The 21,617-nt window shown below is 35.2% G+C and overlaps 1 protein-coding gene and 1 pseudogene across 2 annotated transcripts; one reads left to right on the plus strand and one right to left on the minus strand.

Annotated features, from left to right (window-relative positions):
• The window catches only part of LOC128074630 (uncharacterized), a 620,087-nt pseudogene that overhangs the window by 547,144 nt on the left and 51,326 nt on the right, over positions 1-21,617 (plus strand).
• On the minus strand, positions 1,152-11,334 carry SYT4 (synaptotagmin 4). Of its 2 annotated transcripts, none has more exons than XM_052670675.1 (4): positions 10,852-11,334; positions 7,351-8,159; positions 5,920-6,040; positions 1,152-3,530 (listed from the first exon to the last, which is right to left on the minus strand). In XM_052670675.1, exons 1-4 carry the CDS (start codon positions 10,883-10,885, stop codon positions 3,223-3,225), a joined length of 1,272 nt encoding a protein of 423 aa, XP_052526635.1. In that variant the 5' UTR covers positions 10,886-11,334; the 3' UTR covers positions 1,152-3,222. The 2 variants fall into 2 exon arrangements, with proteins under 2 accessions (XP_052526635.1, XP_052526634.1); XM_052670674.1 differs by having other exon boundaries at positions 7,345-8,159.

Genomic DNA, 21,617 nt, shown 5'->3' on the forward strand with positions numbered 1-21,617 from the left:
AAGATACAATGATGGGATAATTGTTCTGGGATGGGATGAACAAAAGCAGCACTTTATTCTTGTCTTACACACATGGCACAACATACAGAACCAGCACAAATAACTTACAAAATCTCATACACCATGCTTCCTCTCGAACAGCTTCTATTAAGTTACAACACCATAACAAGTAAGGTATTTAGTTACTACAGATCCCCAGTCTCCATTTAAGGAGTTGTTATTTTTGTAAACTACTTAGACAAACATCTTTTTTTTTACATGTTTAATACAGTACAGTATCCTTGACAGAGTTCAAGATATTCACAATACGAATTGAATGCAATATAAAACAGCAGAATTTCTTATCTTGGGACAGGTCTTCATTTGCTCCTGTCTTGTCTTAACAAGTCTTCTTTACTCTTAACAAGTCTTCCTTACTCAATTTTCCAAGCTAAACATTACATTAAATGAAAAAAAGTTTACTTCCCATTGCTGTCAATGTAACATATATATATTTTTTGCTTCCCTTTCCCGTTCCTACCCCTTGCCCTACCAACAAATGCCATTTAGCCGGTAGAAATGTTAATTCTCAGGTTTCTCTAAAAAGTTTAAAACAATTTTGAAAACAACTTTTGGATGGAAAATAAATAGTGCTAGTAGGCCATCATAAACTTTAAAAGTTCAGGTTTTTTCTCCTTGTCAGAATCTGTGTCTGTTGGAGATTCCTGTCATCTGATTTTCCGAGATATAATGTTACTAATGGGCCAGTGTACAAGACCTACGTTTTATTTATTTGTTTATTTCACTTACCAACTGAATTGCCAGCTGTCTTACCCCTCTGATGCAATCACTTTTAGTATAAAGTACTGTCCTTACCAGAAATATTAACAACTCTAGTCATATAATGCTGTCTAAAATTCTTCCAGCCACTATTAAAGCTCTCTCTGTCTATAGCCTCATTGTACCAATTTGATTCATAGGAAGAGTTTCACTCTATGATTGCATTTCAAACCTCACTGAAGCTTGTGGGCATCATTGCTTCAACTGCGTGGCTTTGAATTACACTTTGTTCAACAAGATTGGCAAATCTAGCCCTTGAGAAGTTAATCAGCTTATAAAAGAAAAAAGTAAAAAAAAAAAAAAGATTTTTCTCCTTTATACATACAATACACTTTCTTTTTGTACATTGAGCATCATCTTAAAAAGCATGTTTATGTCATTTTGAAAATGAATTTTTACAGAACTTTATAAACACTGTTATATTAAAGACATTCTCAAAAACTGAAGAAATTACTCACACAAAATCTGAAAGAGCCTCAATAGAATCCTTTCAGTGTAATTTTTCTACTTGCATATTTCATATTTCAGTGTTCTTTACTGCAAACATAATTTGGCCATGTGAGAACAGGGAAAAGTCAATAAGAAATAGGCAAAAGTTGTTCATAAGATCTGAATCTTCTGTTTAATGAGATTAATGTAACATTGAACATGATTTGTTATTGTTGTTGCTGTTGTTATTTGGTTGTTTTTATTCATTTTTTGTTTGTTTGTTTAAATTCCATCCTCCTTCTGTTACTTTTCCATATATTGTGTGGTACATTAATTCCCAAATAGCCTCATTCATTTCAGTGGGAATACAAGTGAGAAAATGATATATGCTAAAATACTGAAAGCTGTTTTCCACTTTTGAAATGAGATGTCAGTGGTTATAAGGTAACATCATCATATTCCTATTTACGTTAGTGTAATAAGAAATGACATATGAGCAATGTTTTCAAACTTCACTATCAGAAATCAGTGTACAAACGTTAGGAAATAACTGCCTATATTTGTGCAACAGTTCTGACAGCCTAAATATATATTAGGTATGACCAAGAGTGAATTTCATGAGCCTAGATCCTTTATACATATACCTATCTTTTTTATACTTTATACTCCCAGAGACTGGCACAAATTAAGTTTAAGCACACATGTGTCATGCAAACATGAAACACCAATTTTCAGTGGAATCAGTAGTAGACATTAATGCATGTCATCTAAGTGAAATGCACCTTTCCAGTCTTTTGTCTAACAAAATACTGTATAAGTCATAGCATTAACTTGATTTCCTGTACTGGAAATGTCTAAGAATGCATTAATCTTTGTTTGTTCGGAGCAATCTTTCGGTCTGTAGTGACATAAGTTCAGGAATTTAAACAAATGAATGAGATTTTATACTCTGTCTCATGATTTTCTTTCTCTTTTTCGTTTAATGAAAAAATCAAAAGGAGAAATAATGTTTCATTAAATGATATTGAAATACATTTAATGTAACTATAATTAGCGAAAGATCAGTGACAGTAGTATCATGTATGCTTCTTTGTCTGAGGGTAAGTGCTTTCACTTGGCATGAAATACTAAAAGTTTAATACTTCTTAGAGGAAAAAACGTAACCCATGCCTAATCCCTAACATATAGTCACTCGTAAAGGAGCCCTTTAGACAAGACAATATACATTAACTTACTTGATGATTTATAGAATGTGTCTATTTTAGTCACTGTAATAAAACAGAATATATATACACATATTAAAAAATCCAAGTGTAGATAATTAAACAGTATTTCCATACGTTAAACAACTAGTTGCACTTGATGTAGTTTTTAAAGCAAGTCACTGAAAATTTCTTCAGTCTTTGGAATGATCAAAGTATAAATAACCAAAACATACAAATAATGATTGAATTTTCATAAAAGAAGGTTTATGACAGAGGGACAAAAATAATGTCCCTCTTATTCACTGTCAATCCCCATTGTGTTTATAGACTCAGCGCCTTCCCAGAATAATCTTAGAATCATAGATTAAGCTGCAGTTTTTTTTCTTTGATCTAGCAGTATACTTTAATGAGGTCATCTTCTTCTGGATAACAGTACTAATAAGGTTTCTAGTTACTTCTTCATAAGACTTAGTTTGTTCTTGTTGAAGATTATACTGCTTCAGACATTTTAGGCTATGTAAACTACAGAAAAATACTTACCTAATTTAATTAAGTTAAAGTCTAATGAAATATAAATTACTTTATTTACTCTGAAAATTTAGTTACCTTCTATTTTGATAATTCAATCCAGTTTTTTATTTCCCCACCTTCCCCAAAAAACTCTCGTAGTTACAAGCCTGCAATTACGGATAGCAAAGAAAGAAAACTGCTACTTGCCTATGGAAATATATATAGGGTTTTTTTCAAGTTCTAACTCTGCTCTGAGCTGCTAACCGTCACACAACATATGCCATTTGGCAATTTGCCTCCTAGGATACTCACAGATTTCTTTCCAGTGTTCTCCACCTGTTCCTTCTGCTGAAGATCCTAAGGTTAACCTACCAATGACCTCATTCCTTGACCCTCTATCTGAATCTAAAACCAAGAATTCAATGCTGATATCATCAAGGCTCTCACAAGGAATGTCAAAGACAAACAATTCATTGAACACGGCATTAGGGGTACATTTCTTGACATGGGTTTTCTTTTTAGAAATTCTCTTCTTAACATGGTACAGATTCACTTTGACATAAGGATCTGCAATAGAAAGAAATAACACAAATAAGATATTGAATTATTTAGAAGTTCCTTCTTCTAGTTACTGGTAAACTTTATAGCATACCAAGAGAACTACAGCACAGTGATGTTTCAGTCTACTAAAGATGATTTGCTTTATCTAGTTTTTTTTTGTGTGTGTGTGTTTAATTCTGAATTAGTTCCTTTAAGCTCCATTTACAGATATCAAAATATGTAATCAAGATTTAGGTAATGTCTTATTTGTACTATGGAGGTGTTTCTTTCACAAGACATTGTAGTCTGTTAACTTTGGTAATTATACTCCGTTGCTTCAAATGTTAGTGTGAAAGATAATAAATTTCCAATGTATTCTGAGAAATACAAATCCCTATGTAATTAAATGTAATAGAAATCTGTTTTTTACACATTCTACAAGTAGAAAATAATAACCAGTATTAATAAATTGGGGGTTGGGCTCGATGATCTCTGGAGGTCCCTTCCAACCCCTACAATTCTGTGAATAAGGATCAAACAAAATAAAATCTCAAAAGCAAGAGAATAATCTTATGCTGAGAAAATGGACATAATTTATTTCTGGTTTGGTTGTACCAAAATTAATTATTTTGATTAAATTTCTCCCACATCTTTTTACTAAATAAATTTAAAACTAAACTTCAAATGTAAGATTACATTTACTGGCTGTATGTGGTTTGTCTTTAAATATTTTATATGTTACTGAGGAGGGGAAGAGAAAAAGTCCATAATACTAACATTGTTAGTGAACACTGAACGTTTGCATCCTTCAGAATTTTTCAACAATGTGTTGCAAGATTCCTTAACTATTGTTTTCAATTATGGCTATATCTCTCCTTCAGAGGAATTATATATATAAAAAAAAATAAATAGTGGGAATGGTCAGTTTCAAGTACATTAATTCTTCATTTATGTATGCATTTATTTCAGTGCAAAGGAGGACTTGTGTTCAAATTCTAATGGTTCAAATGCAATAAAAATTCCAGTCTATGGAAGTTAATCAAGCCAAATAGTCTATGTAAGCAGTCCACTAATAAACACAAGAAACAATTATGGTTTTTTTTTTTTGTTTGTTTGTTTGTTTTTGTTTTTTTTGGTGTTTTTTTTTTTTTTTTTTTTTTTTATTCCCAAGTGAAATTAAAATTTAACCTTATTTAGAAAATGTATGCTTTAATTATCAGAATGAAGTGGTCAGATGATGAAAATGTTTTTGTCTGCTTGGACTCACAGCAGTTTGATGTGAGCAAAGTGTGCAAAAAATGCATTTTAACAAAATGAACACTTTTTTTTAATAATAAGTTTTATTTACTATAATTTTTTCATTAGCTCGGAATGAATACACACCACACAAGGTCTAAGAATATCAAAATCACTAGCCATCAGTAGATTAATGATGTTGTCTGTTTCTTTTGAAATACATTTTTTGAACTGCTATTTTTGGCTAATTGATAAGACTGGAATGTTGCTTTTGACTTTATTAGACCTATTAGAAGATCTCAACATCCATATCTCTTGATATGAGAAGTAGAAGTACAGTATTATTAGCTGCAGTAACTAAAATTAAAAGCCTACAAAAACTGCTTCCTCTTTCTTTCAAAATATCCTGTGCATCAAAAGAATCAAGACTTGTACGGACTCAATACAGATGATTTACTGTTTGAAGTCCTCTGTTGGGTACTGTTGTTTTTCAGTGTGTGTGTCTGCCTTCTTTTCAGGAGGTTAGTATATTTTATTTTGAATTTTATTAAGTTATCTGACATTAGCATGCACCTAACTACAGTTCTAACATCAGCTTCAAAAAAGTTTTATTATTTGCAAAATGGTACAAGAGTAGGAGACTGGAGTTATAAAAAGACTCCTTTTTTAGTGTATTTCAAGCACTGAAGTAGTTCACCTTTCACCTTTCCAAATAAACATTAATACCAGTGGACTAAATTCAACACAGATGTAATTTGTTGACTTTTGGATTCAAAGCTGAAATATTCCATATAAGAATCTCATTTGATATTGATTAGCTAGTAATAAACTGAATTTCTTTGTCATATGTAAAAGTTTTAGTATCTGCAATATCTTCTTATGACAGTTGGATCCTGTTATAGACAATGACAATACTCATTGGTCTCTACTTCCAATAAATGTCATGTTTCTTTGTATTTTGTTTTTATTTTTCCCTAATGTGCTTGAAGAAATTTCTAATATATGTTCTCTGAAAAATAAAACATTGACCTAGATATGAATGAGATGAGTAGGCTGCAGATAATACAGACACCGCTTCCTCATTTCTGGGTTATTTTTAATCCTTGAAATGTCACATTTCAGCTGTCTTCTCTCTGTTTGTTTTATATTCTTAAGGCTTATTCATTACTGAAAACATTACCTGATAATCCTGAAACATCAGATTTAGGTAGATGTCTGGCTTTCAAAACAACCACAGTTAGTGTATTTGTTGTAGATTGATAACAGAGAGAGATCAGCAGTTCTCCACGTCCAGATGACTTCTGAGGAAATTAAAAGAAATAAAAAAGAAAAACTATTTATGAGCAATTATGTTCACCAACTTTGAAACTAGATAGAATAGGATTTCTGCAGTGTTGCATTACTGTGTATCTCAAACTGGTGTCAAAAGATATAATTCATGGAGCTGTGATGCTTCGCAAACAAAATATAACTTTCATGTACTGCAGTTCTACAACACCTCCTATATCTTGCTATTAGAGTTTGAAATAAATAAAGTTGTGAAAATATGTATAGTAGGGTATTGTTAGCTTCAGAGATAAGAAATGAAATCCTATATCCTGTAAAATAAGTCTCAGTGTAAGTAAAGTTTCTTAAGAAAAATAAATAAGAAACTTTGTGAAAAAAAACGTTGAAAAACAAATTGAATAAAAGTAATTCACAAAAAGAAAAATAATAAAATATTTTTAGTCTTAAAATTAATGTAGCCCATTAGTGAAAGAGTCATTTATTTCACAGTAAGGATGGAGCCAGTGGAAACAAAAAATGAGAATACTTTATGTATCAGAAAATCCACTAATTTATCAGCAAAATATCAGTGACATTGTTATAATTGCAATATAATGAAAGAATTGCAAGACAACTATATTAGTTATAGGTGTGATGTCTTGCAGACGTTTAGTTGATTTGTCAGCGTGCTTCACCTTTGGAAACAATCAAACTGAAAGTCAATATACAAGCTACTTTTTAGTAGAGAATAAAAGAAGTGCACATGATTCATATGCATTTCTATGGCTCTGTGACTGTTGTAAATGATCTTTCTATTCTGAAATGAGACAAAAAGATATGAAATATTTTTAGCCTGGTGAAATCAATAAGTTTTTCCACTGACTTTGCTGTGGTTTTAACATCTCCCTCATATCTTAGGATCTTTAGAACAAATGCAGCTTATTTAAAAGTCACTGAGGGAAAAAAAAAGCATGATTTAAAATAGGAAAGATGAAGAAAGAGTATAATAATGTATAAATTTTTGCATTCTTTCACATCAAAGCAAACTAAAATTGAATTTAGGCCTCTTGACCTAATGTGAATGGATCCACTAAAACCTGCTGACCCTCTGATTAAGCAAGTAGAATTTAGAATTCTAACATTTTCTTTCACAATGCTTATTTTAACTTGATTTTATTATAGTTGTAAAATTGTTTCCTTATTCTGCCCTAATGAAAAGATGTCAGTAGTTCATTTGATAAACTTGTTCCCTTCTTTTCCCAGGATGCTATTAATATTGCTCAAATATTATAGTTAAACTAGTACAACACTTCTAAATTTTAAATAAGAAATATGTTACCCTAACATTTCTTTTGATGATCTCTCTGTCCATTAGCATCCTTCCTTCTGACAATTCAGTTCCTGCAAGGGGAATGAGGACTTCTCCAATGACGTCATCTCTGGAAAATCTGTCGAAGCTCAAGATCATAAAATGGAGTGTTAAGTCTTGAATTTGGCTATAGGGGATCCCATAAAACGTGAAGGTCTCATCAAAAGCAGGATCTAAGGTTTTCCTCAGCACTCTGGTTTTCACCTTGTGCTTTTTCTCAGGAAGGATTGTCATTTTGATGTAGGGATCAGAAGTCATTGACTGTTCATCCATTGCTGGCAGCCCACGTGCTTCCTTGATGCTCACTACAAATGCCTTTTTCTCGAAGTTGTATTCTAAAGAGAGAAAGAGAGTTCCTAGCTTGTCTTGTTTTTCTTCAGATGACAGGGACATGGTGGATTTTAAACTATCAGGGGAAACTAAATCTTTCTTCTTTTCTGAAAAATGCTTTGAAGATGAATTTTCAGGGCCTGGAGAACTCTGCATTTTAGAGATGGTTTTCGGAAAGTTGCCATTTAGATCTCTATTCTCCAGGTCAAGATGAAGAGAATTCTTTGGCATTGCTGATTTGCTCTTTGCTTCACTTTTATCATCTACTCCAAACTTCTTCTTACTGTTGAGATTCTCAGGATAAATATCAACTCCCTTCAGAACATGAACAAACTTATATGGAGGAGTCTTATTGGATTTGGATGACTTGCGCTGACAGCAGATCCAAGCAAAAAGGGAGACAGAGAAGACAAGGCCAAATGCACTAAAGATCCCAACAACTGTAGGAATTTCATCTGCAAGTTAAATAAACAGCAACAAGCAAATAAGCAGCATTTTCTTCTACTCTGTGTGATATATAGTAAATTTAGCAAAGCAAACTAATATAAGATAGTAATAGGAGCAGTTGACAGACTGAAAGTGCTCTGCGTTGCACGCATTGGTCGCCACCTGCAGGCGCAAATGTGTAGTCCCATGCTGTTAGTATTTTTCCATACAAAGATGTCTGGAAGGAAAACAGTTCCCACCCCAACAGTAATTAAAATGAGTAATTTCTCAGCTATTTCATCACTCTGTGTGTAATTTCTGACTTTATAGGTCAGTGAGCAAAAACAGATAAGGTTTGATCTTTGAGTTTATGGAACTGTATTTCTTAGATATAAGCATTCTGATATGTCTGTTACTTATAGGTATATCATCTGCTTTTCACAGTTTCCTAAAATGCTTTGTACACTCAACTAACTCAGTTTTATGGTCTGATCTCATAATTGCCTGGAGGTATCTGCTGAAACTGAGTTTTTCAGGAGGTTGTAACACTCAAGAGTTTCAAGAGGATTTTCAATACATTCCAGGAGAAAGTCTATCAAGAAAAATTAGAATAACTACCTGCCAAGTGTCCCCTCCAGATGGATGTGACATTTGGCAGTTGTATGTGAGTCCAAAGCTGAAATACTCTTCAGTGTATCTTTGACACCCACTAAGCTTTGAATCTGAGACGCTATGAATCAAAGCTGTGGAGAGCATACAGGACGGATCACTTCTTCTGAGTGTGTAAGAGAAACATTAAAATGTAATTTTGATATTAATCCTATATTAAAATCTGAGTGAAACGAAAACTATCCAGGTGTTTCAATCTCAAGTGTGATGTGAATACTTCAGTAGCATACTGAATCATTAGCCATTCACAAGCCATTCACAATTGAAGGGGCAAATGAGCGCAACTAATTGGAAATCCAATTTTGCCCATAAGTAACATGACTAAGTGAGTTTAAACCTCCCACAGTGTAACAATAAGAGCTTAATCTTTATTCTCTGAACTAGTAGACTAATAGAATATTAATGGAATGACATTGTTTTTGCATAAATCCAATTGTGTTACAGTTCCTGTAGCAAATAATTAGCACATCATTTTGAACAAGGAAAGCAAAACTATCATCCTGTACACATTACTAAACATGCTTTATCTAGGTAAAACCTGGTCTAATATATGTGCTACCACCATAACTTTTAGTCCGAGTAAAAACAAAAGCAAAACAAAACAAAACAAAACCCCACAACATAATATTATCAAAGAAAAGTAGGGCAAAATGTTCCAGAACAGAAAGTGTAAGGTCTTGCTATTAATTTCTTCTTACAATAAACATGTCACTTTACCTCTGCTTACAAGCTGTATCAATCTATGTTTAATTGTAAGAAGTCAATTGATGACTGAAAAAGGCATGCAAAATTTTAAAAATATATATATTTTTTAAGCTGAGAATTTTTCTCTGAGTTTCAAGTATTATCATAGCTGTAGAAATTTAAATATATATGAAACAAAGGTAGAAAGCAAGGAGTAATTGAAAGATAATCAGAATACTTTAAATAACTTTCAGGAATCATCTATACATTTTTAGTGCTTTTTCATGAGTTTACATTTAAAATTTTTATAGTAATGGAAATCATGCTGTGTTTTTATTCTACAGCTACTGGAAGAAGTGGTAAAATCAATTTAGTATTTAAAATATTAATTAACTTCCTTAAATAAGTAATTAGATAAGGATGATGTCATGAGTGTTGTTAGAATTATCAGATGGGTGGGGTACGTAGGAAAAAAGAAGATAACTAAAATTTTTTATACTCACAACTAATTACATTACAACAATTTGTCATAATGTAAATCAGTTAACATTCAAAGCAATGTATTAACATGGAACAACACCTATTGATCCTGGGATAAATTATTTCAGTTGTGTGATGTAAATTTGAAGTCATTTCACCTAAGTCAGAGGAATGATCCTTGAATTTAACCACTGGTAAAGCAAATAACATCTAGGCTAGAGTCAATATTTGTATAGCAGAGTTTCGAAACATTTCCACATACAGTTTTTATGAGTAGCACTATTTATTTCATATTATCACTGCTTCTGAAACTTGCAGAGTCACAGTTATTCATTCTACAGTAAATGTATAGAAATGACACAATTGAAAAGTTCCTTGTCATCATGGGTATTCTCAATAAATAGAGATAAATCAAGATAGGAACATTTAGCCCAAAACACTGGGTTACTATAATCCCATCTTCTCAGTAGTGTTCTTTACACAACTATATTTCACTTTAGGTAACAGTCTACAAATCTTCCTCTATGACAAGATAAAAGGAATTATAACTATTCCAAGATTGGCTTTAATGAAGATTGGCTTTTCTCTGTGGCACAAGATGTGTTTACAGCATTTTAATCTGAAGCCAATATATTTTAACCAAGACAGAGAAAACAATTCCAACTCTTCAATCCAAAAATGCATCTAGTCAAACCTCTCTTTCTCTCTTTGATTTACCAGAAGTAATGGCTAGGTGGAAAGGAATAGAGAGAGAAAGAGAAGAAAGCAAATTCACACAACTTCTGGGATCAAAGAGAACTAGAAGAAATTCGGCTGAGGCACGAGGGTGGCTCAGCAGTGGCTGCCTGCATGATCCGTAGCCGGGAGTTGTGGCCGGGACGCACTCACCGAACTGCGGGTGGCTGGACGCGATCGGAGCCATGTTGGTGGTGCTCTCTGTCCGCGGTGCTGGAACAGCTGTCCGTGGTCCCGGAGCCTCTGTCTGACGCGGCTGTTCGCGCTAGTGGAGTCGCCCTCTTCCTGAGCGACCCCTGCCAGGAGCGCAGAATGTGATGCTCTGCTGTTTCTCGACTTGTCGCTCTCTCGCAGCCCTAGGACAGCAGGCTTTTTCCACGGTGGTGTAACAAACAAACAAACAAACAAACAAAAAGAGAAAAGAAAAAAAAAAAAAGAAAAATAACAACCTTATACCCGGAGACACAAGCAGTGGGGAAGGTAAAGAAGGAGGCTGTGATCGGGCTAAAGGAGTGGGGGGAGGGGGAGCTTCGATCCTCCCCTTTGCACTGATTTCCAACCCCCTTCCTGTTTTGGTTCTTCTGAGTAGCTCTGCTCCGAGACTGAAGACGTGGTTGAAACCCAAATTGACGCAATCCTGACGCTACAAGGCTGATATCAGCACCTTTCCCACCTCCCATCCCCCCGCCCCCCCCCACCCTCCCCCTTCACAGTCACCACACCCTCCCTCCTTTCCTCCCTTCTTTCCTCTCTTCCCCCCCTTCTGTCTTTCTGAGGATTGAACACACACTCATCGATTATTTTAACTGCCCTGCTGCAGGATATGAGCTCCCACCCTCTGTTGGACACAGAAAGAGGAATGTTAATGGCTGTGATTCAATGCACCCTGTGTAATACACGGGTGTGTCTGTTTTTCTGGGATATGATCTATTTATCTGCTTATTTATCTATCAGCTGGACGGGCTACAGTGATGTGAAGGAGATGCCAGGTCAGATGATCCAGATGCCTTGGCTCCAACAGAAAAAAACGTATTTCTGCTATGACTGATGCGATGTACTTACTCTTTTTGAATCACAAAAACTCTCAATGTGCATTCTCCCATTCCCTGTCCTTGATTCTCCCTATCACCCATCCCTACACAATACCCTAAGTCTTCAATCTAGAAATATATTTCTCTTCTCCTCTTGATATTCCTGCTTGTCTGGGAAAGAGCTGAATCTATTGAGATATGTCTGGATTTTACAAAATTTACATATCAGTCCCCCAGTCTGGACTAAGAACATTTAGAGAGATAGGGGTAATGGGAAGGCAGGTGAGAGAAATTGAGAGAAACAGAAAAAGAAAGCAGGACTGCCCAAAATTAGGACTACTATAATAACCCAGGACAAATCATAGAGCAACAAAGCTGCAAAAGCCAGCATCTGGCATCTGACTTCTGGATTCAAAAGGAACTGTATCAGCCAACTTTGAATCCCAACTGTTAATTCTGCTGCATAAATGGGAAACAGGTGTTGTTTTTCATCTAAATAACAAAATCCAGATGCTGACATAGTCTGGAATCACCCTGCTCCACAATTGGCTGCTTGGATGCTGGTATGTCTTGGCCCACTTCAAAGAATATTCTTGTTTAACATTGAAGACAGTGAAGCTTCTTGGCATTTGGAACAATAAAAAGGGAAATTTGAGGAATTGAAGCTCGCTATTATCAAAGCACTTGCCTAGTCTTAGAACTGAAAATATTTTGGCTAATATTAATTATTCTTTTCTCCTTCTGTAGCACTTTCAAGCAATTTGTCTTGTTACATGTACCTACCCATCTCTTTCATGTGGATATAACTATATCCTCTACCTTATACTTCCTTACTTCTTAAGTCACTTAAAAAGCATGGAGAATAACTTAACATTGTTTCCTTTTCAAACACTTAGAGTTCTATGTGTCAACTTGCTTTGCTTTTAGGTGTATTTTGTCAATACAATTTGATTTGGAAATGTTACGTTCACATACTGGCACCAATCCACTTTACAAATAGCTCAACTTCTTTCCTCCTGCCAAGTCTTCCCTCTGCCATCCTTACTAATCACTTAACTTTCTCCATTCAGAATTCATTTCTCAAAATGTACACCCACTGAAAACAATTCCATTTAATTTTAGACCCCTTTTCAGGTATTTAAGACACTTGATACAGTTGAAATAAAAAACCCTCATACAAATATAGGTTAAAATATGTTTAACTGGGATATTAAACTATCACAATATGTTATTATGCCTGGGCTTTAAAAACAATTCACAAGAGTAAGCATAAGTTATAGCTTACTTGGTTATCAATCCTAGCTGAGCTAGGATTGCATGTGATGAGGCTTGTATGATTGTAAACAATTCATGACGATAGAGATAATAATGATAATAATTACTATTATTAATGAAATCTGGGACGTCCTTAGTGTAAATATGAACAAATATTGGGGCACATGATAATATAGAATTTATTGATTCAGATTTTCTTTTAGTTTTCCGTATGTTTCATATATATATATATATATATATATATATATATATATATAGTTCAAAGAAAGACTTTCCTTGAGCATCCAGATTATTTTTTCTTATTATTTTCTCTGTTATTTTGATTGTCTGTGATAAAATTTGCTGAAATATGAAAGATACACGTTCTTTTAATATTATTATTTTCCCCCTAACTCCTGGTATTTCATCTTAGATTTTACACACTGTGTAAGAATCCTGTGGTGGTGGATGTTGCATAAACATTTTGTACAGAAACCTTCCTTTCTATTCTGTTCAGTGCAAGTGTAGCTTTTCAAAACATGATAGAAAATGTTTCTCTTCTGTATTTAGACATTTGGAATTGAGAAGACTGAGTGTATGCATAGGCATATGCAAGTATATAAACAAATATGCAAGTGAATGATTATATTTCTTTGTTGCATTCATCACTGAAATAGCAGATAACCAGTTTCTTACTACAATCATGAAACTTCTGTACTAAATTACATGATTCCACATCATGGAACAGAGTGCATATCCCAGAAAATACTCGAGAAAGAGGTGGCGTATTGAGTTCCTAACACATTCTGAGACAGACGTACTTTTTGCTCCCTGTGTTGTGCAAGCACCATCTAGTGTACGTCTTACAGCCATCAGCACCAGCCAACTCGTACACACCCATATAGGTAGCACAAACACAAATACAGCCAACTCTCTGTTTCTTCATGTATACTTCTGTCAAGAAAGCAGAGGGGAAAAAAAAATATATCATTTGAGGTCTCTGTCCTTTTTAATAATCAATTAAATCACTATTTTTCAGGGTCTTTTTTTTTTTTTTTTTTTTTTTTTTTTAACATAGCAGTTACTCTCCCTCTGTGGCTGTACATTCTTTGCACTTTCCTCTGTTCTGAAAAACAACGTGGATACTTCAGAAAAACTTCATGCAGTTTGTAAAATGCTCTTTAGAAAGCACGGACTAAGAATTCACTGCTGACATAATATTTCCTCAAATTTCCCATCAAACTAAATACAGTAATCTCAAATAGTTTCAACTCAGAGACAGGACATCAAAAGAAGCTGGCTGAGATTTTGTCTACACTGAGATGCAGTGGATTAATCATGTGCAAAATATCTCTGTATACACTTTGGCTGACTGTATCACATCAGGGCCTTCTGTGGTCTGCAAACCAGATTACTGATGCTCATGCATGCACAGAGCACCCTCTTCACAAAGAAAAGGGAGGGTGGTTGCTAAGTAACACAGTCTGTACACTTCCCAAAGCAGAGAGGCCTCAAATAAGCATATGGAGCTGGAAAAGATGGCCCATCACTGGCAAATGAACTGTCATCATTCCTCAGGTCCCACAGCCTAAATATGGGGAAAGCCTAATATTCTTCCCTCAAAAAATAAAATGAACAAAAAGAAATCAAGGAAAAAAAAAAAAAAAAAAAAAAAAAAAAAAAAGTTATTCTGGACAATATCCAGTGAAGCGTCAAGTAAAGATTATAAAAATAAAACTCCAAAATTTATATGTATGAGGTAAAACTGATGAAACAGCTTTCCATCTTTCCATCTCTGTGAAATGTTTCCCTGCAGCATAAGGACAGAATTTCACATTTTCAAAAATTACATTTATTTTCTATAGTTGCCAGGTACTAAGCTACAGATATTAATTAATACTGTTCAGCACCAATTAAATTCAAGCCCTCTAGCCCCCCTTGTAAATAAAATTTCAGTGAGAATACAAGCAGAGGTCCCTAATTGAGGGAAGTGTTTACCATTCACTGAAAGTGAAACAACTTCAGAATGATCTACAAAGGGATTCAGGTAAGTATGCTGCTTCATTCATTCAGTTCTGTTTCAATTACAATTAGACTATGGAATGGGGGCTAGCATCCCTCCATTTCTTGTCTCCAGCTTTGACAGTCCCTAGCTATGTACAAGCATGTTTTCAGATGCCACAGAAGACTCATTGATTCTTCCTGGGTTGAAACTGAATTCAGCTACATACATAAGAATGGTCTATATGAATTATCCGGTGTCCATTGAAGAGTGCTGTAGGTTTTCTGGACTGCATTTGCCAGCCCATGTAGATACATCAGTTACCAGAGAATTCTTGAAATCAAATCTGGATGAGCAGACAAAGATGAGGAAGAGGCGCCTACTAGAGGGTCTGAGATATGGAAACAGCCTCAAAAGTCATTACATAAGTTCATGGAAGCAACTAAATAAACTCCCTAGTTCACATACAGATGTACAGAAATCTAAACTAATGTTTTAAACATGAAATTGAGCCATGCCTCTGGGGTCAACTTTCTCTTGATTATACTGGCTGTATTGACCAGATACTCATTCTCCGTAGTGCAAATTTAAAATGTCTGTTGCACATATGGTTTGTTATAGTTGCTTTAGAGCTGAATTCCATTCCTAAAACTAGGCAAGAATGCCTAAAATAGATTTTACACTTACTCAGATATTTAATAAAAATAATAATAAAAAGTATTTTTCTCCTCTGTGGTGATACTATGTAGATCAATGTCTTGATGAAACTTTAAGGTATGTAATAACAAGTGTGAAAGAAACCATTCCAGTAATTTAACATTGTTTTTATTTAGAAAGTAACATCAAATGTTTGAAAGATAACAAGATTCCTCCCAGAGTGGGAAATATTTCTATCCCTTCAGAAGTCATGGTACCACACTGAAAGTTTTATTAAGTACACAATAATATGTATTTTCCTTTATTTTTATTTTTTGATGAGAAAAGCTCCCTGCAGTTTTATATGGTGGATGAAAAGAGAGAATGAGACATGCCTTCACTGTTGCAGTTTTTTGCAGAAAAGTCTCCAGAGTAGTTTCACTCCATGTGTACTGAAAGCATCTGATGATCAGATGACTAAGAGTTACATTATATTATATAATAGAGTATATTATATATAAATATAATATGCAAACATATTACAAATTATTATTATTCATTATTAATTATGTTATATGAATATAATATATAAATAAGATATATAAAAATAAATATATAAAATAAGATACCATGGAGTAAACTTTCACTTTGGAAGGAGAGACTACTTTAAAATTTCTTTCCTATTTTTTTTTTTTTTTTTTTATATCTAAGATTTTATTATTATTTTTTTCTGGGTAATTTATCATTTCAGGTTATGCTTTTATTTGGATAACAGCTACTCATTTTATTTATTTCAGTTTTCTGAAGTTCATGGATAGTGGGGATTGTGATCTGCTAAAATTAGTTTACATGTATATGTTTAACAGTTTCTGGAAACCAAGTAAACCAAAATGCCTCTTAAGTTTTCAGTCAGGGCTATAGGCACCTCAGGAAATGAAATACTTTTTATCTTGATAGTCTCTACTTGTTGAGGAGAAGATACTCTAGGGGGGTCCTGATAAGAATGATTAAAATAGGAAAGAGAAACATACCTACATTTATGTCATGAATTTCTTTTACATTTTAATTGGCATTAATTGTTGAAATAAAAGAGAAGGGTACTACTAGGGAATTAGACTGAGAATTTAGAACAACGTTGTGATATTAAAAGTCTTGAATTAATTTAAATTTCGTAAGTTGTTCATTCAGTCTTTTTTTGAAATTTCAGCCTTTACTAACAGACAGGTCTTCTATGTTTTGTTGTTGTTGTTTTGCTAAAACAGGAAAATTTTTGACTAAGCATACCTAAACCAAGTTTTGTGAACTTTAATCTAAAATTCAGTTTTAATTCTAGCATACATATGTTTATGATCAGGAAAATCTTAAGATATCTTGGAACAATAGAAGGACTTTCTGTGAAATATTTATTTTCCTGGCTTTAGATAAGCAGGTTCACCAATGGAATATGAAAAAGTCAAGCATGCAGTTTATTTCTTCACTTTGTGCATCTGCTTTGGATCCATTGTATATATGTACATTATGGAGAAGATGCCAAATTAAAGAAACTACAAAGATTTATTGGCTTCTAGCACACCAAAAGCAAGAGTACTGCATCAGAAAAATTATGACTCAGATTCAAGTACTTCTTGTGCTCTTGTCTTTTTGCAGGAATGTCCTAAGTATCATTCTTTAAGTACCGTAAAGGAAGAAATGGTCTTTGTCCATAGATTTTTGTCCAGTGTAATGAGGTATTCAGTCAGAAAATAAATATGTTACCTAATTGCAGTGCTTAGGGTCTAAGAATACCTAAGAAGACCTAATTTCTCACCATCTATGAGAGCACTGTTTTAGTATGGTACATATGGCAGCTAAATGTTATATCTGCTTCACTTCAGTAGAGGTTTAATATTTTGATGTTCAAAGAGTAGAGAAATTCTCTGAAGCTAGAACTGGAGCCTGTGCCCTGAAGAGTGATTTAACAATGCTGCTTTACAACAAGTTTTATCTTAAGTCAATTCTTTGTTTGGACTTCAAAGATTACATGGTTGAAATTAAAATTTGCAGAGTTTAATTTCATAAATTTTGCAACACTTACTGTTGTGATGAGCACCACATGAGATGAGACACAGATAATCCCTAGGAAAATGAATTCAACAGTAAATAAAAGAGGTAGAGGAGAAGAGAGATTCTGAAGATATATATATATATTGTAAGAGATTACTCTTTTACATAATTGTCTCAAAGCTTGCTGGGGACACAGATGAACAAGGCAAGTCATGGGCAAGGGTTGTGAAATCCTCTGTCTGAGGGACACAGATGGACAAGGCCAGGGGCAACGAGAGAGAGATGAGCTGCAACTCATCTCTCATAGCCATGAAGCAGTTTTTTTGTGTGGACTTATTTCAAGGAAGATCAAGAGGACATCTCAGGGGGTACTCACATGACTCTTGCTCAAGCACCCAGGGATGTCACATAGGCAGGAGAAAAAGTAGGATAAAAGAGCAATCAAAAACCATGAGCTTTAGGTTTTCTGGAAACAGTTTCCTCATGAAGAAGAATGGAGGTTATTCTGTCAACAGATTCCTCATGAAAAAGAAGAGGTTTCTGTCATGAGAAGCCTCACAACCTGCCTCTCTCCTTCCTGGTCTTGCTTTGTGCTCTCTCCCTCATGGACTTGCTCTGCGCTCTACCATGATGCTGAAGAAGAACGAAGGTGTCTGCAATCAGATTCCTCACACTACAGAACTCCTGCATGCTTACAGACTCTCCTGGGCCTCCTACCTGAGTCCTGCTGCCTCCTCCAGGATTGGCAACGTGACTGCTTCCTGCTACCTGCTTGCTGCCCAAGACCTGCCACGCTGCTGCTCTCTCCCCCTGCTGCTTCTGCCTTGGACCTTCAAACATCGTGCAACGGGATTGCTGCTGGATGCTGGTGGTGACTATCCCCGTTTTACGCAATTCTTGCTTCTTTCCTATCTTTTCTATCACCCTCCTTCCCTTCCCCATCTCCCTGATTAGGATTTGTAATAAACTGGTTGGACTAACATATGAACCATTGTTTCTTAATCTCACACCGGGTACACAGATATTAAAAGAACCTCATCTCCCTCCTATAAATTGGAGAGAGACATATACATATATATATATACAATTATATATATATATAATACGTATATTTTATATATATATATATATTATATATATATAATTGATATTCAGATCTGGAAGTACTTGATCCTAAATATTCTGCAAATAATGTATGTCCTTATCACATTTGAAAGTTCTGTCAAAATTCAGAGCTTTAAATCTAACATGTTTCAACTAGGCAAATTAAGACCCAAAAGTCATTGAAAATCTGATATTGTATGGTTAGATCATGTACTCTATTCTGAGTAACACATCCCCAACATATCATGTGATCTTCAGGGAAGAAAAACTCACTGGAAAAAAAAAAAAAAAAAGTTGAAATACAGTGTTAGTAAAATATAAAGTTTTTAATGTGGTGTAGAGTCTTTGAAGCAACCATAGAAGTAAATGGAAGAAAAACAAGTACTCCATCTAGTTAAAAGCATTTATGAGAAATGCTTTCATTTAAATAAATATAGCATCAAAAATTCTGAGCCAAATTATTTCTACACCCGAATCTGGTCACTTGAAATCAGAATGAAAGGAGAGTGAATGAGAGAATGGAGGAAAAGACTTTGCTCTTTTCTGTAGGAAAACAAGATAATTACTGATTTACTTGCTTCAGTCACATATATCTTCAAATTACAAGTAGTTACAAATTGAAAATAATGAAAATATGTTATTGTCTAAAAAATCACAAAATCGTATAAGTTGGAAGGGACTTCTGGGGATCCAACCTCTCCGCTAAAGTAGGTTCTTAGAATATGTTGCATAGGAAAGTGTCCAGGCAGGTGCTGAATATCTCCAGAGAAGGAGATTCCACAACCACTGTGGGCAGCCTGATTCAGTGCTCTATTGCCCTCACAGTAAAGAAGACCTTCCTGATATTTGTATGGAACTTTCTGCATTGTAGTTTTTGACCATTTCCCACTGCCTGTCACTTAACACCACTGAAAAGAGCTCAGCCTTAGGAGATCCTAATCTTTAGGTATTTATAAGCAGTAATGAGATCCTTTCAGTCTTCTCCAGGCTGAAGAGTCCCAGGTCTCCTAGCCTTTCCTCATATGGGAGATGTTCCAGCCATCTTTGTGACCACCTGCTGGACTTTGTCCAGTAGTTCCTTGTTTTTATTGATCTGAGGAGCCCAGAAGTGGATACAGTACTCCAGATGTGGCCTCACCAGGGCAGAATAGAGAGGGATGATAACCTCCCTCAATCTGCTGGCCACTCTTTTGATGCATGTTTTGATGCACCCCAGGATACTATTGCCCTTCTTGGCCACAATTGCACACTGCTGACTCATCACTCCATCACACTTTCCAAACCACGGGTTTGCAGTAGCAGACAGCTCTATAATTGGGTTGCCTGTGTTATGAGCCAAATCTCTCCCCTTCATTTTGGAAGTCAGAAAGTCCTGATGTAGCCTCGTTGTGCTAGAGACAATAATGTGAATATTCACAGGGATTAGCATGCTGGCTGATGAAACCAGTCTTAGACAAACCTACTACTACTTTGAGCATTGAGCTTTCAGATGTGCTTTTGCTCATATCCAAGCACTTTGGTTTGCTTGTGCAAACCTCTTGTGCTCCATAGTAAAATTAGTTACTGAGATACATCCAGCCAATTTAAAAGACTGATTATCTAATTAAACTTACATTCATTACTTTATCTTGGCATCAGTTGCTTAAGGAAATCCAATTGGAACTGAATCTTCTAGCCTTCAGAAAAATAAGGTGGCACAAAACAGACAATTCTTGTGGCTAATAATTGCTGTTTTACCCTTTACTAATTACAGAAGAAAGGAGAAGACAGTAATAATATCTTCAGATTCTCAACCTCCCAGGTATCCTTCAACCATCTAGATATCTTTCAACCACCAGGATATCTGCTGGGATAGTGGCATGGCAGATCACAGACAATCCAGGAGATTTCTGGAGTCTTTGAGGATAACTTCCTTTGACAGGTATCAGATGGACCAACAAAGGAGAAGCCTTATTGGACCTTGTGCTCACCAATATAGAGGAGAGTATTACAGAGGTTAAGATTGGAGGCAGCATGGGCTGTAGCGATCATGCCCTGGTGTGTTTGTGATCTTGAGAAATGAAGGCCTGATGAAAAGCAGAGTCAAGACCCTGAACTCCAGGAGAACAAAATTCCAGCTGCTCAAGGAACTGCTGGATGAGATCTCCTGGGAGTCTGTCCTTGAGGGCATAGGAACAGAACAGAGCAGACAGTTCTTCAAGGTCATCCTTTTGCAAGCACAAAAGCTATCCAACCCCTAGCAGAAGAAATCAAGCAGAGGAGGTGAGTGACCAGCATGGCTGAGCAAGGACCTGCAGCTTAATCTGAGGGAAAAGAGGGAAATTTACAGGAAACTGAAGCAGGGATATATAATCTGGGAAGAATATAAGGACATTTTCCATAGGGATAAGATCAAGGAAACCAAGGCATAGACGGAGCTGAACTTGTCAAGGGATGTGAAAAATAACAAGGGGTTCTAGAGGTACATAGGCAGGAGGAGACAGACCAAGGAGAGTGTTCCCCCTCTGATAAATGAGGACAGAGAACTGGATTTCTCAGACATGGAAAAAGCTTCACTGGTGATTAGGCACCTCCCTATGTCTGCCAGGACCCTGAAGCTCTAAGTGGGGGTGAGAGGAGCAGATTCTACCCTGCTGTAACAGTGGGATGTATCCAAGACCTCATCAGGAAACTGAATGTATATAAGTCAGTGGGGTCAGGTGATATCCATCCTAGGGTTCTGATAGAGATGGCTGATGTGGTTGCCAAGCTGCTTTCCATCATATTTGAAAAACCATGGTTGTCAGGATTGTCAGGTTGTCAGAAATCCCAGGTAACTGGAAAAAGGGAAACACTGCTCCCATTTTCAT

Source organism: Tympanuchus pallidicinctus, unplaced genomic scaffold, assembly GCF_026119805.1.
Source record: "Tympanuchus pallidicinctus isolate F22 unplaced genomic scaffold, pur_lepc_1.0 scaffold9, whole genome shotgun sequence".
NCBI lineage: Eukaryota > Metazoa > Chordata > Aves > Galliformes > Phasianidae > Tympanuchus > Tympanuchus pallidicinctus.